This window comes from Geotrypetes seraphini, chromosome 5 (assembly GCF_902459505.1).
Source record: "Geotrypetes seraphini chromosome 5, aGeoSer1.1, whole genome shotgun sequence".
In the NCBI taxonomy this organism is placed as follows: Eukaryota; Metazoa; Chordata; class Amphibia; order Gymnophiona; family Dermophiidae; genus Geotrypetes; species Geotrypetes seraphini.
In genome coordinates this window covers 29332550-29349752 of record NC_047088.1, presented here as the reverse complement: position 1 = coordinate 29349752, position 17203 = coordinate 29332550, and the positions used below count along the sequence as shown (strand labels likewise).

At 38.8% G+C, this 17203-nt stretch overlaps 1 protein-coding gene across 1 annotated transcript in view; it reads right to left on the bottom strand.

Moving 5' to 3' along the window:
- Positions 1-493: 493 nt before the first annotated feature.
- The window catches only part of FAM199X (family with sequence similarity 199, X-linked), a 35374-nt gene continuing 18664 nt past the window's right edge, over positions 494-17203 (bottom strand). The window contains exons 3-6 of the mRNA XM_033946003.1: positions 7775-7924; positions 6879-7040; positions 4554-4805; positions 494-1620 (exon numbers count right to left, since the gene is read on the bottom strand). Coding sequence (XP_033801894.1) covers positions 1447-1620; positions 4554-4805; positions 6879-7040; positions 7775-7924 — 738 coding nt within the window. The 3' untranslated portion in view covers positions 494-1446. The remainder of the gene's footprint in view (positions 1621-4553; positions 4806-6878; positions 7041-7774; positions 7925-17203) is intronic.

The following is a 17203-nucleotide window of genomic DNA, read 5'->3' as shown; positions in this document are numbered from 1 at the left end:
AAGCATCTGGAAGCCCCCATTAAAATAAATCCACCACAAGGATAGGTAAGACTTTTTTTGGATGACGGCAGTTCTCATCAGGCAGTTTCCTAACATGCTAAGGCTGCCTCCAAAGAGGGCCAACACTGAGCAGCAGCAGGTCTTCTAAGGGCAAATCATAAGGCAGTTGTAGCCTCAGACAGTCTGCCAGGTGTTACTATGTGATCTTCCACCGCTCTGGCTATACAGAAGTGGGGATGTGGCCTTTAAATAACTGGCAATATAGGGACATTGTTTCACATCAAAACTGATAAAGAAATGGCATTATCAATGTATAACTCAAAAATAAGGTGAAAAACATGGTCAGGCTTTCACACCCTCATTTCAGACTTACAACCAGAAAAGGTTTCCCTTTCATTTTTAGAAACATTTCTACTGGACCAACTGTTTCAGGGACATACTGGTGCCAACAGAAGAACCTTAATTTGGTGTGGGCTAGTTACACGATCTTAGATATAGATTTTTTTCAATTCAGGAGCATGCAAACTTTTTTTTTTTCTGCCTATGTCTTTAAACAGCCATCCAAGAATTGTTGCCCTACATCACTGAGAGATTTAAGCCCAGAGCAAAAATAAATAAAGTTAATTACAAAGTAACTTCAATCTAGCTGGCTCAGACTGAAGAGGTGATGAAGATGAGCACTGGCACATAACCTCTCTAAACTGTCATATACTCATACCTAAAAAAAATTTGGTGATAGAAGTCATGAATGCCCTCTCCAGCTCAGCTCCATCCTCCTACAGAAACCTCTGCATAGGCTCAGTGATGAAATTTACCTGGCAACTTCAGAAGTGCCACCAGGAACTGAGCACCAAGATGTAGACATCATAATTCACAAATAAGACTCCGTATCTTTGTATCGAAGGGTTGCATTTCAGCAAGGGAAGAAGCTTCTCTAACGTGCAGCCAAAACAGGACAGAAGAATTTATTGTCTTATTGCTAATGACCCTAACCCAACATAAGGTCATGGTTCAAAAAGGGGAAGGGGTAGTTACTGATAGATAATTACATCCAGAATTTTCTTTTTAAAATGTCATTACAAAGATGATTTTGGTGTTGGGGGTAAAGAAATAGAAAGAAAATGGTACAGCATACCAGCTGGCTCTGTGGCTCAGGCCACTCTACGATAAAGTGCAATCCCAGGTCTGCTCAGTGCAGGAAGGATGAATCCTACTGTCAACTAGGTTTGCTAACTGTGTGCACTGGAGAAGATGAAGGCCTTCTAAGCAACCTGGGCAGGCAGTAGTAGCAGCAGATACTGCCCAGGCCAGAAAAACTGGAACAATTAGACAGAGGCAAAAGGCAAATGCAATAAATGTCAAAATTGTTCAACATGGTATGTATCTCTTAAATGACAGTCATAACCGAGAGTAAGGCTTAGCAAGAACGCTGCTGAATTCACCCCGTCACATCAACACGTCCACGTCACCCCCTTCAGGGTCCTCCTCCGTCACTTTCAAGGACAGCACTTCTTCGTTTAGGAACAAGCCGCTCAATCTCTCCTTACGTGCCTGTCTCTGCTCCTTCAGCTGTCTCTTTCGCATGGCTTTTTGCTGTAGCTTCCGCTGCTTGGAACGCTTCTGTCAAAACAAAGACAGCAAAATAGCTCCATCAGTTTAGCAGATTCCACACTACTACTGCTGTAGAAGGAATAAGATACCATCAACTCAACCCAGCTCTCCACCCCCACACCAACACAACTTCTGAAGCTGTATAATTGATGTTCTTCAATGTGCAGCCCCCAGAGACTTCTCGGATGATCCCCACTGTCTCTCTCAAGTTTTTTCCCATTACTCTGCCTCTATACTCAAGCTCAGTACAGAAAAAGGAAAATGGATGGGGAACGAGTCATATGCTTGAAGGACAAGGCATTTCTCAATATACAAAAAGAGAATGTATTTGGAAATTCTTACAACCTTAAGACTACCCCCCAATGAAGTTTGGAGGTGGGCTGGTGAGAATGGATGTCACTGACACAAATTGCTGTCAGCAGTGTTGGGGTGCTACATGGGAAGGTATCTGGTGGTTCTCTTCCAGATCATTAGAATCCAAAGTGGCCTCAGCTTAAAAATTAATGAAAACCACTACTGTATACAATACAGTATCTTATATATTGCAATTTTCTGCAAGGAATCTAAGCGGGTTATAAAAGATTTAGAACATGTCCATCAGTTACATTGTTCACAGCAGTACTGGTTTAGGAAGAAGGGCAAGAACTCTTGGCACTCATTCAACTAGCGGCTCTGTGCCAAGCAAGAGCACCGGAAGATCGCTTCTGCTTGGTTCACCACTGGACCACCAGAGAATTGAAGGGTACATGGGGGAGACGGGAGGGAGGTAAAAATTGTCAGAGTCAGCCGGGACAGGAGGCAGGAGGGATCCCTTCTGTCCTGGCCCACTACGTCTTACGGCAGGCCTGGCAGAAGCCTGCAACAGGTCCAGGAGGGGGGAGGGCAGATGGACGCTAACCCAAATATAAGCCAAGACCCCCATTTTTGGGCTTTTGGCTCAAAAATCTCAGCTTATATTAAAGTATATACAGTAAAAGACCTCAATAAATAGCGGTTACCCATAGCATTCTGACTCTCCTTACTATCCATGTTATAGAGTTCATTCCACAATAGAAAAGTTTTCAGTAAAAAAAAAAAAAAAAAACACATTTTCAAAAGCTTGCGAAAAGCCAAGTAACTTGCCATCAACTGCAATTCAATTGGCAGCTTATTTTACAAATTAGGGCAAGCATAACAGAATGCTCTTTTCCGTGTTCTAGTCAGTCAATCTCACGTTATCCAATGATGGTAACTGAAGCAATTTATTTCTGAGATGAACGCAGAACATGTGTTGGAGCATATTTACTCAATTTATGTGGGATATTCCATTTCAAAGTTTTAAACACCAAACATAAAATTTTAAAAAGTGATTCATCCTGTAATAGGCAAGCAATACAAATTAACTAATATAGGTGTAACATGATCTGATTTCTTTGTTTCAGAGCTGCCGTTAGCTGTTTGTGTGTGCATGTATGCCCCACATCTATGTGTTGCAACCTAAGGGGTGGGATGCACTATAGCCCTCCCCACAATATCTTCTATATTACAACTGTTTATTAACAAAAGTCTTCAGGCCCTCAGAGGTGCCACCAGATGCTGGGCCTGAAGACTTTTGTTAATAAACAGTTGTAATATAGAAGATATTGTGGGGAGGGCTATAGTGCATCCCACCCCATAGGTTGCAACAGTACGCATTCTTCTATAAATATTTTCCATCTATAAGCCTATATACTAATTTATTAGGACCACATCTATGTGTGTCACACATGCACAAACAGCTGCGCCCATATTCAAGTCCCAAACCTCTTCTCCCCTGCCCATGATCAGCTGATTGTGGCTCTGGCTCAGCTGATCATAGTCTCCCCCACTGCCAACTCAGCTGATTGAGAACAAGGAAGAGGAGGTTTTTGGCAGTGGGCAAGGAACAGAGGAGTCTCGAAACTACTGGGCCTGCTCAGAAGAGCTGTGCGTATCAATTAGCTCTTCTGAGCAGGTGCCAGGAATAGTTTCTCCTCCCTTTTACCAAACTACTCTGCACAAACCACATGCATATGATTTGCATGCTATTTGTGCTGAACATCACTCAAATTAACTAATTAAATCGCTCACAACACGGTATTTATTAACATGTTGTCAAAGCTTTGAGAATAGGGGCCTGAGAATTTACAATTGCCTAACATCACTAATCTCAGTTATTACACAAAGCAAAACATCAGCTGATAATGATCTTTAATTGCCTCACCTTGCCAGAATTACACCAAGATGTAGAATTATTTGATGATTAGAGGGCAACAAACCAAAAATATCACCCTCATCCCCATTTACCCCTCAAGGATGCCCACAAACTCTACCCTCCCACCACCCAAAGGCCTTCCGCTAGGCCAACTTTAGAAGTCCTGGTGATCTAGAGGCCTCTTTGTGGCAGGAGCAACCCCGAGTCACTGCTGCCAGCTATGCGTTTTGCTGCTATTTTGAGATTAAAACCAGAATGGGCAGGAGTTACTCCGGATCCTGTCCCAATGAGGCCACTAGACCACTGGGGCTTCTAAAGGTAGGCCCAGGAAGAGCTGGTGTGTTGTGGTCTCAGGAAGTGTTTTGTTTTCCATCTGAAAGTTAACCGGAATTTTCAGCTGAAATCAAAGCATGACCAAACCTGGATTTCGGGCCTGTTTCAGCACCAAAGTTGTAATTGAAATTCAATTGGTCTTTACTGATGATTCCATGTTGGAGCTGTTTAACACATTTATCTTATAACCTGAGCTATCTACATTTTTTCTTCTTTTCTGAGGTATAGGCTGTGACTTTTGTGTATAACCATCTATCTCACAGGAAAGAACGAAAAGCATGCCAAAAATAAATCAAAAGGCTACATGTAACACATAGACCAGGGCAAAAATAGTGCCCTGCTCTAATGATCAATCCCAGTGTTCCCCACGGAGTGAGCTGGAGGTGGCTGTCTTTACCTTCGAGTCCCGGATCCTCTCTGCAGCGCTAGCCGACAAATTGCTGTCACTGTGTGCTCGACTCATGTTAGTGCTCGAGTTGGAGGCAGAGTTGCCAGCACTGGAACCACTGCTGCTTGCCGTGCTGACCATGCTGGCACTGCTGCTAGCACCACTCACGCCGCTGGTACTCGCGCAACTGTAGCCACTTCTTTTCCAGCTCTCTCGAGCAGGCCGTGGACGTGGGCCATGCTCCTTGATGTAATTTCTCACCTTTGAGAAAGTAAGGGGGGGAAAAAAAAACAAGTCAGAAAAACAAAGAAAAAGCTGCAGTTGCATTATGAAAATGTCATACTGTGCATTTAGTAGAGAAAAAAAAATCCTCTTTTGCCAGAAAACTGTTCTATCAGAAGAAACACAAATGTTTTGTCAATCTGTCTTGGTGCTTAGTATTAACTCAGTCACTATCCCAAACAAAAATAATTCTATGACAACATTAGAAAAAAAAAAAATTACCAGCATGATGATAACATCTGTTTTCCACTTATCTAAAGCCATCTCATCACTCAATGGTACTTTCAGAAATGTCAGTCACAGATTGGAAAGAAATACAGCAAGGACTCCAAAGTATGCCTACGGCTTCGGCAGCAAGTTCTTGAATGAGGTAGTTCATGTTACAAATGACAAAATCTTTCTCCTCTCCTCCAACAAAAAAAGGGCTCATTTACACAGAAAATCACCCTCTTAGATAAAGCAAGGAATCTACTATTAGAATTTGAGGTGGACCTTAACAAATTACTGAACTGTTGTGCAGCTGGCTTCAATTTTACAAAACGGGGGGGAGGGGGGGAGGGTGAAAAGTTAATTGAAAATGCATATATGAACAGTAGAAAAATGAAGCAAACCACCAACTTGCAATAAACATTATCCAGATAGCAGATACCTCCCACTAACAGCTCAGCATGCTGGACGATGTCAGTGGGAATCTAGTCTGTTAAGTTAAAAGTAATCAGAGGAAAATCGAGAAGCAGATTAAAAAAAAAAGAAAAATGGGTTCTGGAATACCACCAGAATGAGCATGTCTAGGTCTTACCCAGGCAAGACCAGGAGTCAAGACACTGCTGGGAAGTATTTGTTTGTAAATTCTGTGGCAACTTTCTGTAGGGACATTTAGCAGCTTTTCAATCTACAAATGAAGGGAAAGTTTTCTTACTCCACAGAGGCATACTAGATTGTCTTTAAACCCTGACTGAAGGAAATTTGTGGTGTCTTAGGTCACTGAACTGAGTCATAACCTGCAAACAATGGACTTTATTAAAACTTAAAAGGAGGAAACCAAGGCCTTTCCTGTCCCACCTCATGGGAAAGAGGGCAGAAGTTTAATCTCCACCTCAAAGAGTGAGAAGGAGCAATAACCCTATAGACCAATTTTATATAGAAATTCTTATAAACTACTTTCCAAAGGTGAACCTGCTCAACGCAGTATATGATGGAAAGATATAGTCAAAGCGATATGAACTGGCTACTGTCAGGGACAGGGTGCTCAACTCAATCGCGCTATGCTAGGTCAGTCGCCAATGTTCTTAAAAATACAAGGAATTGCCAGAAAAATAAAAAAAATTACTGGAGTGGAGGAGTAGCCTAAAGGTTAGAGAAGCAGACTGAGAATTAGAAGACCTTGGCTCAAATAATCATTGCAGCTCCTTGAGTTCTTGGGTAAATTATTTAATCCTCCATTGCCTGAGGTACAAAACAGACAGAGCCCTCCAGAACAGAAAAATACCTACTGTATCTGACCATACACTGCAGAACAGAAGAAACACGGCATTACAGATAAGACTACCCTTAACTCCAAATATATACAGCTTCCAGGCTGAGGGGCAATGGACATTACTAAATTTATGGACTTGAATCCCTGGGTCCAAAGTGAGAGAGGGCAAGTCAACAGGCACAATGCCAGATGGAGGCCATGGCCTGTTTAGCTAGCAAGGGGCTCTTGCTTAGCACGTGTTAAAGAATATTAGAAAACATTAAATGCAATGTGACCTATTTTATACCCTGTGGCACTTAGTGCATGCTAAGCTTTAGTAAAAGGGCCCCTAAAAGCAGCAGTATAGGGGCAACTGTGGGCCTCTTCTGAGTCTAACTGAACTCTCCATGCTTCCAGATTCACCATGAAAAGAACAGAATGTGGGAAGTTTGAAGAGGAAGAGGAGAAAAGATAGGGCTCGGGCTCAAGGCCTAACTTGTCCTCATTAAAGACAAAAATACAGAAAGGCACATGACATACACAGAGCAAAGAAGTTCTATAATCCTGGACAAGAAAGCAGCCACTTTTTAACCCACCTGTTTTAATTTTTCGTCTGTCAGACAATTCAGTTCGATGATAAACTCGCTGTCAGTTGGAGAGATCTGAGCAGTGGGATCAATGATTTTAATGATGTCAAGCTGTTCTCGGAGCCCCATCTCTGTACTCACTTTCCGACTCAAGTATTCAATATATTCAACCTAAAAACAAAAGAATTCAGTGACAATCAATTCACTCTCTGCAGTGGCACAGACACGGCTCAGAAACCTTCATGTTAGAAGTAAAGCTCCTCACACTAATGATCACGGTCCCAAAGAAATTGCTCTTTTACATTCATTTCCATTCACACAAATCACATATAAACTAGTAACACTCTATGGACTGCATATGACACTCCATTACTGCTGAGGACTGCTCAGAAATTCCTTAATTGAACTCTCAGATTTGTTACTGCCAACTTTCACGCTCACCTTACGTATATCACTAAAGGATCTGTGCCAGTTTACTTAGTTAATCCTGCCTCCAAAGAGAACAAAAATGTTCCCTTTACCAACCTCTCCTACCCTGCACCTTTCAGTGAGAAGCTGCCACAAGAGATCCAAACTCTGAAAAAGGATAGACAGATCACCCTCTTCAGGTCTGGCTGCCTTTATGTTCCTGAGGTTGCTATGATTGTCAAAAACCTCCAAATTATGGCAGGATGAAAAAAATTCTGGGTCCAGGAGGAAACCAAATAGGCTTATCCAGAACCAAGGATATCCTGAGCTTCAGTTTCAAAAGGCTCAGGCTAACCCTCACTTATTAGGACTCCTTGCCGGCCAAATACAGAAAAATATGTGGAACTGAGCTCCTGGCCACTCCCATAAGGTTTATATTATAAAATAAAAATTGACCGGTATTACAATCTACTGTGTTCTCAAGAAGCTCTCATTACCTGTTCATCATTGGTCATGGCACTCCATGGGAGCTCATCCAGGTTCCGGTGCTTGCTTTTCTTCTTTGACAGTAGGCAAGGGGAGCTGGGAATGCTTGGGATGACATCGGAGAGCACATCACTGCCACTGGCGATATCGCTGCTGGGTAACTTGTATGAGTGTGGGTAAAGGGGAGGAACAGGTGAGATCAAACCAGACTTTTTCTTTGAAACTACATACACATATGTTCTCTTAGGCTTCTGCAGCTAGCATCATGGTTGTTGCAGTTGTTTTGGGGCACAGTGAGACCCGGCAATTGCAGCAATCATTACATGCACATTATTTACACCTATTTATAAACAAAAATTTAAACAAAATTTAAGGAACATTTGAAAACCAAAAAATATTATGAATCTTGAAGTAGGCACATAAATCCATGCATCAGTCAGCAAATGACACATGGCATTACATGCATACTTTATTGTATTGATTTAAAAATATCAAAGCTCTAGATGGGTTACAATAAAAACACCAAAACACTCTTTCATCATACAATGTGGTAGGTTCAATCTTCACTTCAGTGTGTATTCAAATCAAAACATGAACAGGCTAATTCAAAACTCAAAAGGAGGGGAAAAACCTCAGAACCAGGTACTTACCACAAAGTGGCTCAATGTAAGACAGATAACAACCTCATTGGCATAAAAAAAACCTCCTTTGTTTAGTGAAAAAAGCTCTGTGCAATGCAAGGTGGGATCAACAAGATCAAAATATAAATTACTTATCTTTTGCAGGGGATCAGCGCACTAATGATGGCCAGCGTTTCACAATCCATGCCACCTCAGGGTGTGGAAATCACAGCTCAATCCTATAACAAGGATAAAATAAGAAACGATCCTCTTGGAAGTAAATGTTAACTTAAAATCAACTGTTAGCTAAACACCGCGATGACCTTTATGGGAACACGAACAACCGCGTCTTCCTGCACCATAAGATGGTCACCACAGCTGTTGGGTTGTGTTTAAAGGCACTCAAGTGTGATGTAACATCCCGGAATTTGGCACTCCAAATTTCAAAGCCAAAAATTAATGCTGGAAACCTCTAAATTGAGATTAAATGTTGACAATTTAAAAAGCTGGTAGGCAAAAAAAGCTTTAAAATATCTTTGAACAAATCAGTCTTTTGTGTATTTCTAAGGCTGACAAAGGTGGGGCGGTGGTGGTCATGGACATGTTGAAATATGAAGAAGTCATGAAGTTTCTGATGGTCCCTACTGATTATTTGGAACTGGATCAGGATCCCACTCCAGCATTAGCTGAGACTATCTGAAAGTTGATGTCAGCTGGGTGAGATAAGGGTTTTTTTGACTAGGCATGAATTTGAATATTTAAAATGTAGAAACGCCAAGAGTGTCGGTTTTCTACATTTTACCAAAGAGATTCATAAGGACATGATCAGTTCCCTGGACATCCCATTGTTTTCAGTAGGGGTTCTGACATCAGTAAGGGTTCTCTGACATCTTCCTGAGACCGATTGTGATAAGTGGTTTCTCCTATTTGCGTGACTTCACATTTTTTGTCAAAACTAGTGGATCTTACTAACATCTGTGAGGTGATGCACCTTGTAACTTTGGATGTCAAAGCATTATACACAGCGATTCCTCAGCTGGAAGCAATTTCCATTATTAAAGAACTAGTTTTTTAGCCCGTTACATTAACGGGTGCTAGAATAGATGTGTAAACTTAGGCATTTATTTGTCTTTCTCTCTGCCCCCTGTCTGTCTTTTTTTCTTTCTGTCTCTCTCCCTCCATCTGTCTTCCCTTCTCCCTTACTTTTACCTCCCCCATGTCCAGCAGCACCCCTTCCCTGCTCACCCTGTCCAGCAGTATCTCTCCTCTGTTCCTTTTACCTTCCCCTTGTCCAGTAGTACCCCTTCTCCCTTACCTGCTCACTGTCCAGCATCTGCTAGGCCGGGCAGCCTCGGAGCTTTTGCTAGGCTGGCCCGCCTCGCATTATCGAAGTGGGCCGGCCTAGCAAATGCCCTGCGGCTGCTGCCGCTCTGGGGATGAGAAGGGAGGCGTCGTCAGAAGTCAGATGCGTCAGAGATCGGGGCAGGAACTTGCTGGGGAAACCGGTGCAAGCATCGCAAACCACTGAAGGCTCCTACTGTGCATGCAGCAATACAGAGCCACGGATCAGGGATCACAGCCGCACGGAGTTTCAACTGCACATGCGCGCTAAGGGTTTTATTATAGCGGATTTTTAACCAAATATGCAGATACAACAAGAATTCCTGTAGATTTTTTGATTGAGATTATGGTTCTGGCGATGCTAAAGAATTATTTTCGGTACAAAAACAAATATTTTCAACAGATTCTGGGAGTAGCTATGGATGCCTCTATGGCACCTTCCTTAGCAAATATCTTTATGCAAAATTTTGAGCAGAAATGGATTAGGAATAATTCTTTTGCTGAACACACATCCATCTGGTTACGTTTCATCAACATTTGGAGCTGTTTCATGAATGGTTGAATTCAAGACATCCTAAAATTCAATTCAGCATCTCAAGTGACCCACATCAAATTTTCTTTCTAGATGTATTGGTAACCAAAGGGGTAGATACTTTTGAAACTACAATGTTTAGAAAATCTATCGATAGAAACACATTTTTTGATTTTTCAAGTATCCATCCCTTGACTCTAAAATGCAGTTTACTCGTATCTCAATTTTTCAGGTACTGAAGAATATGTTCCGATATCTTTGAGTAGAAAAGACAAAGCAAACACCTTTATTCACATCTACAAAACAGGGGAAACCCTTCAAAGACACTAAAGTGCTTACAACGGGCAAAGCATCTAAAGAAGGGGATTTGCTATTCACCACCACCACCCACTCCCTCGAGTCAGATCTCCAGAGGAAAATGTTGCTACCTGTATTTTACAGTATTCTAAAATCAACACTGTGGTAAGGACATTATGAAGACACTGGAACATAATGGAAATGCATCCAGTCTTTCAAGATTTTCACTTCAGGATCACATTCACTAGGCAGAAAAACTTTAAAGAGCTTCTAAGTCCTTAAGATATAGCAAAAGATTGTATGGGTAGCCATCTTAAACGCCACAAATGTTTGATGTGCGAGATGACATCAGAATGGAACCAACATATTTTTACATTTGTTTGACTCTCTTTTTACCCTCTCTATAACATAACCAGAGATCTTCTATTGTAACCCTCCATCTATTACTCTTTTGTAATCCGCCTTGAACTGCAAGGTAATGGCGGAATAGAAATCTCTAATGTAATGTAATGTTTTAAGGCACGCAACCAGGGCTGTGGAGTCGGAGTCGAGGAGTCGGAGTCAGAGGAAATTTTGGGTACCTGGAGTCGGAGTCAGAAGTACAAAAAACTGAGGAGTCGGAGTCGGAGGAAATTTCGGGTACCTGGAGTCGGAGTCGGAACATTTATCTACCGACTCCACAGCCCTGCACACAACATGTACCCACTTCTTTGTGGTATATACGATCACCTGTCCGTATCCGAGAATGTACGTGGGTCAAACCACACGTCAGTTTAGAACACAGAGCACAGAACATCAGAGCTGTTTAGCACACAAGTTGCAAGCCCCATTGGTAGTACAGTACATTGCCTGGAGTAAAATCATAGGTTCGAGGATTGACATTGTAGTATCATCGACCATATTCCCAAAGACCTATACGACCGTAAGAAACGTTTAGCCCAGCGCAAGTTTGAATTCACATCCAGAACAGTGAGGAGCCCAAAGGTCTGAATGTGAAATTAGAATGGAAGCAGTTTTTCTGACTAGTTTGTGATTGGTTTTTTGAGTGCTTTTTTGTTTGTCAGCTTTTTTTGCCTACCAGCCTTTTCGATTGTCAACATTTAATCTCAATTTTGAGGTTTCCAGCATTCATTTTTGACTTTGAAATTTGGAGTCCAAGTTCCAGGATGTTACGTCACACTTGAGTGTCTTTAAACCCAACCCAGCAGCTGTGCCAGCCATCTTGTGGCACAGAAAGACTCAGTTGTTCGTGCTCCCATAAAGAGGTTCACGTCTTCATGGTGTTTTAGTTAACAGTTGTATTTAAGAGGATCGTTTCTTATTATATCCTTGTTATAGGATTGATCTGTGATTTCCACACCCTGAGGTGACATGGATTGTGAAACACTGGCCATCATCGGTGCGCTGATCCCCCGCACAAGATAAGTAATTTATATTTCAGTCTTGTTGATCTCACCTTGTATTACACAGAGCTTTTTTCTAAAAAAAAAAAAAAAAATTCTTTATTCATTTTTCATCTTACATCAAGTACACAATATTACATCATTTGAACTTGTACACATCACTTGAACTTCTATTATTATCTTAAATATATAAACTTATTCCCTCCACCACCCACCCTTCCCTCAAATATTGTAATCAAAAATATCATATAAACATTACATTCATATTATTGATTAAACCTTTAATATAACTATATACCACCCCCCTCCCCATAATTATAAATGTACTTTCAGTGTAAAATGGCTTCTAATCATTACAATAAGTTATCAATGGCCCCCATATCTTTTTAAAATTATTATAATTCTCTTTTTGTATGGCAATTGTTCTTTCCATTTTGTATAAATGGCACAACAAATTCCACCAGAAGGTGTAATTAAGTCTAGTGTAATTTTTCCAATTCCTGGTGATATGTTGAATGGAGACTCCTGTCATTATCAATAAAAGCTTATTATTGCTTGATGATATTTGACTTTTTATTCTCATTGAGGTACCAAATAAAATTGTATCATATGATAGAGCTACATGGTTCTCTAGTAAACAATTAAATTGAGATCAAATTGATTTCCAAAAGGCCATGATACAGGGACAATAGAATATTAAATGATCCAAAGTCCCTGCTTACAGATTACAATGCCAGCATCTATTAGACTTAGTGTGTTTAAATCTTTATTCATTTTCAAATGTTACATCAAGTGAATTACATAATCTCAATAAAAATTTATATATATACATACTTGATAATCTCATCTATTAATATTTGAATTAATTTTTTATATAAAAATTAATATTTTAATTCATATTAATATTTCAAAGATCTAAATTTATATATTTTTAGTTAATATTATACTATCCCTTCCCCTCCCCCCCTCCCTTCAGAACCTCAATATCTGAATAAAGTTTTAATACAGTTCCCCCCTTACCTTCTTATCAAATTCTAAACATGGGAAAATTAATCATTCTTTACAGTATTCAGTTAATGGTCTCCATATTTTTTGAAATTTACTTATATATCCCTTTTGTGTTGCTATAGTGAGTTCCATTTTGTATATGTGGCATACAGAATTCCACCAGAATGTATAATTTAATCTGTCATGTTTTTTCCAATTATAAGTGATTTGTTGTATTGCTATTCCAGTTAAAATAAAAAGAAGTTTGTTATTACTTGATGATATTTGACTTTTTTTTCTCATAGTTGTTCCAAACAATATGGTATCATATGTCAGGGCTACTGGATTTTCTAACATCCTATTAATTTGGGGCCAAATTGATTTCCAGAATGTTAATATGAATGGACAAAAGAATAAAAGATGGTCTAATGTCCCAATTTCGATATGACAGTGCCAGCATCTATTAGATTTAGAGCTATCAATTCTATGTAAACGTGTAGGGGTCCATAAAGCTCTATGTAAAAGAAAAAACCAAGTTTGTCTCATAGATGCTGACACCGTACATTTTAACCTCCAAGACCAAAGTCGTGGCCATTGAGATGCACTAATTTGGTGCTTTATCTCAATGCTCCAAATGTCTCTAAGACCATTTTTTGGTTTTTTATTTATATAACCGGATATTAATTTATACCACTGTGCAGCTTCATGACCTGTTGAATTAATCTGGAAACACAGGAATTCCAAACTGTGATAATTGGTAAGATTTTTCCATTCAGGGAACCCTACCTGAATGGATTGCTTCAATTGCATCCATCTAAAATATTGTGTTTTATTAAGATCAAATTTATGCTGCAATTGTGAAAACTCCAGCAACTTACCATTTTTTATTATATCATCTAAAGTACGAATACCTGTTAACATCCAGTCTTTCCAGATTATTTTGAAACCGCCTATTTTGATCTTGGGGTTTAGCCAAATCGTTTGAATTGTTGATTTATTAATTGGGATAGGAGTTAGATTACTTATATATCTTAAAGTTTTCCATGTATCCATAAGTATTTTATGTTCTTTGTATAGCCCTGGCATTTTGATACTAATTACATGATTAAGACGTAAAGGAAATATGAGTCTCCATTCTAGCCAGAACCAGTCTGGAATATTATCAGTGGGTTCTGGGAGGATCCAATACATACCTTGACGTAAAATATAGGCTTGATGATACCTATAAAGATTGGGAAAATTTACCCCTCCCTCCGCAATTGTTTTTTGCAATGTCACTAAAGCAATTCTGGGGTTTTTCCCGAGCCAAATAAATTTTGTTAATATCCTATTTAACTTTGTATAAAAAGAATCTTGGAAGAAAACTGGTATCATACCCATTTGGTAACAAACTACAGGCAAGATCATCATTTTAACTGTTTGTACTCTTCCCCACCAAGATAAATGCAGTGGATTCCAATGATCACACATCTCAGTCACTTTTTGTAATAAACATTTTTCATTAATTTTCATTGTGTCGTTCAAATTTTTTGTAATCCAAATTCCAAGATATTTAATTGCTTCCTCTTTCCAAACAAAAGAGAATGTATCAAATAATCCTTTTGTACAATGTACATTTAATGGAAGTATTTCTGATTTGTTCCAATTTATTTTATATCCAGAAAATTTTCCAAATTTTTCAATTAGGTCAAGTAAATGTGGAATGGTAGATTCTGGATTCCTTAAATATAATAATAAATCATCAGCATAAGCTGATATTTTGTATTCTTTATCTGAATGTGGTATACCCTGTATCTCCTTCACTTGTTGAATTGCTATTATTAAGGGTTCTAAAACTATATCAAACAATAAAGGAGACAAGGGACAACCTTGTCTAACTCCTCTCTGTAGATTAAATTTTTCTGAAAACGTATTATTAATATATAATCTAGCAGAAGGGGAGCTATATAATGTTTGTATCATTTGTATGAATCCAGGACCTATGTCAAACCATTCCATTGCTTGAGACATAAAAGTCCATTCTACTCTATCAAAAGCCTTTTCTGCATCTAGAGATATAGCGAAAGTAGGTTCGTTCATTTGTTTTGATAGGTATAACATATGAAATGCCAATCTAGTGTTATGAGATGAATGTCTTTGAGCTACGAATCCTGTTTGATGCATTCCTATAATATGTGGGAGAGCTTTAGCCAATCTTAAAGCTAATATTTTTGCTAATATTTTACCATCTACATTTATTAAAGATATTGGCCTATAGTTTGAAACCAAAGTGGGGTCTTTATTTGGCTTTGGTAAAATGATAGTTAATGATTCTGCTATAGTGCCATTTGTTGAACCTTTATTAATTTGGTATTGATAAAGATTTAGTAAATAGGGTAACAAAAATTTTTGAAATGTTTTATAGAATTCTATCGTATATCCATCACCACCTGGAGCGGATCCAACTCTAAGGGATTTTAAAGCTGTTTCTAATTCTTTTAGTGATATTGGTTCATCCATACTTCGTTTTATATGTTCAGGAATCTTTGGACCCTCTAACATTTGTAAAAATTCTAAACCTTCTTTTTTTTTATTTGAATAAGTCTTAGAAGAATAAAGGGATCTATAAAATTTTAAAAATTGTTTTACTGCAGACTGTTTACTGTACTTGTTTTATACACTGACTCTGCTTGTACTGTTATTTTACTGTTTGTTATGAAAAACCAATAAACATTTCGAACTTAAAAAAAAAAAAAAAAAAAATAGAATCAATATTTGTAAATGTTACACCATTTTCATCTTTTATTGCAATTAATTTTGTTTTTCTTTTTTTTGCTTTAAGGTAATTTGCCAATATTCTTCCTGCCTTATTTGAGTTTCCATAATACAATGTTTGTTGAGAAAATAATTCTTTCCTGATCAATTTAGATGAAATCTCATTATATTTTATTTTAAGTTTCATTAATGCTTGTTGAATAGAATATTCCCATTTTTCTGTTAGTTTTTTTTCTAAATTTTTAATCTCATTTTCTAAATTTATAAATTCTTTTTTGATCTGTTTTTTAAGATAAGCCGAATATGAAATTATTTGACCTCTCATTGATGCTTTAAAAGCATCCCATAATATTTCTTTAGAGACTTCATTATTATCATTTAATTGAAAAAAATCTTTCATTTTTATTTGAAGATTTTCAATAAAGGTTGTTTCAACAAGCAATGTATTATCAAACTTCCAGTATGGTCTATTTATATACTGATCTATAATCTTAATTTTAATCCAGACCCCACCATGATCAGATAAAATGATTGGATCAATGGCAGCTTGTGATATCTGATGTGTCAAATTCTTTGAAGTAAAAATATAATCTATTAGACTTAGAGCTATCCAACTTTTGTAATCTAACTGGGGTCCAAAATGCTCTATGTAACAAAAAGAACCAAGTTTGTCTCACAGATGCTGACAAACACAGAGCTTTTTTCACTAAACAAAGAAGGTTTTTTTTTTTAATGCCAATGAGATTGTTACCTGTTTTACCTTGAGCCACTTTGTGGTTGGTAAGTACCTGGTTCTGAGGCTTTTCCCTCCTTTTGAGTTTTGAATTAGCCTGTTCATGCTTTGATTTGGATACACACTGAACTGATGAATGGACCTAGTACATTGTATGGTGAAAGAGTGTTTTGGTGTTATTGTTAGTTTTCACTAACCTTGGTTTTGTTTACAATAAAAACACAACATACTTTTACAAACAAAAGCACAAACACAAAATTTTTTAAAGAGAGCTTGTCGAAACTACTCTCCAATTCCATTTCAACCAGTTGTTCATATGATCTCTGAAATAACAACTTCTACCTCTTTGTATGCCAAGGAATTTTATAATGAGCCTTTTCCATTCATGCATCTCTGTTTTATGGGCACAGCTGGCTTTTAAAGTTTCTCCCTAATTGGTCCTCAGCAAAGTGCAGGACTATCCAGTAGAGGTCGACCGACACCGGTGGGTTTGATTCCGGCTAAACCCAAATTCACAGCTGAAAATTTGCCCTTTGGTTATAGCCATAACCAAAACCATGCATGGCCCTGCCCCCTACAAGTCCATTCCCCGGAGCCAGTGCCCACCCCCTCCCCGCCTTGGTAGTCTAGTTGCCTCTTTGGCAAAGAAGCGTCCTAAGTTGCACCTGATCCCGCTGAGACTGCCACAGGAAGTCGCAGCTGCCATTTGGGGATTGGAACCAGCATAGGTAGGAGCAATCAGAGTGTAGGAAATTACTGCGGAGGGAGATGGT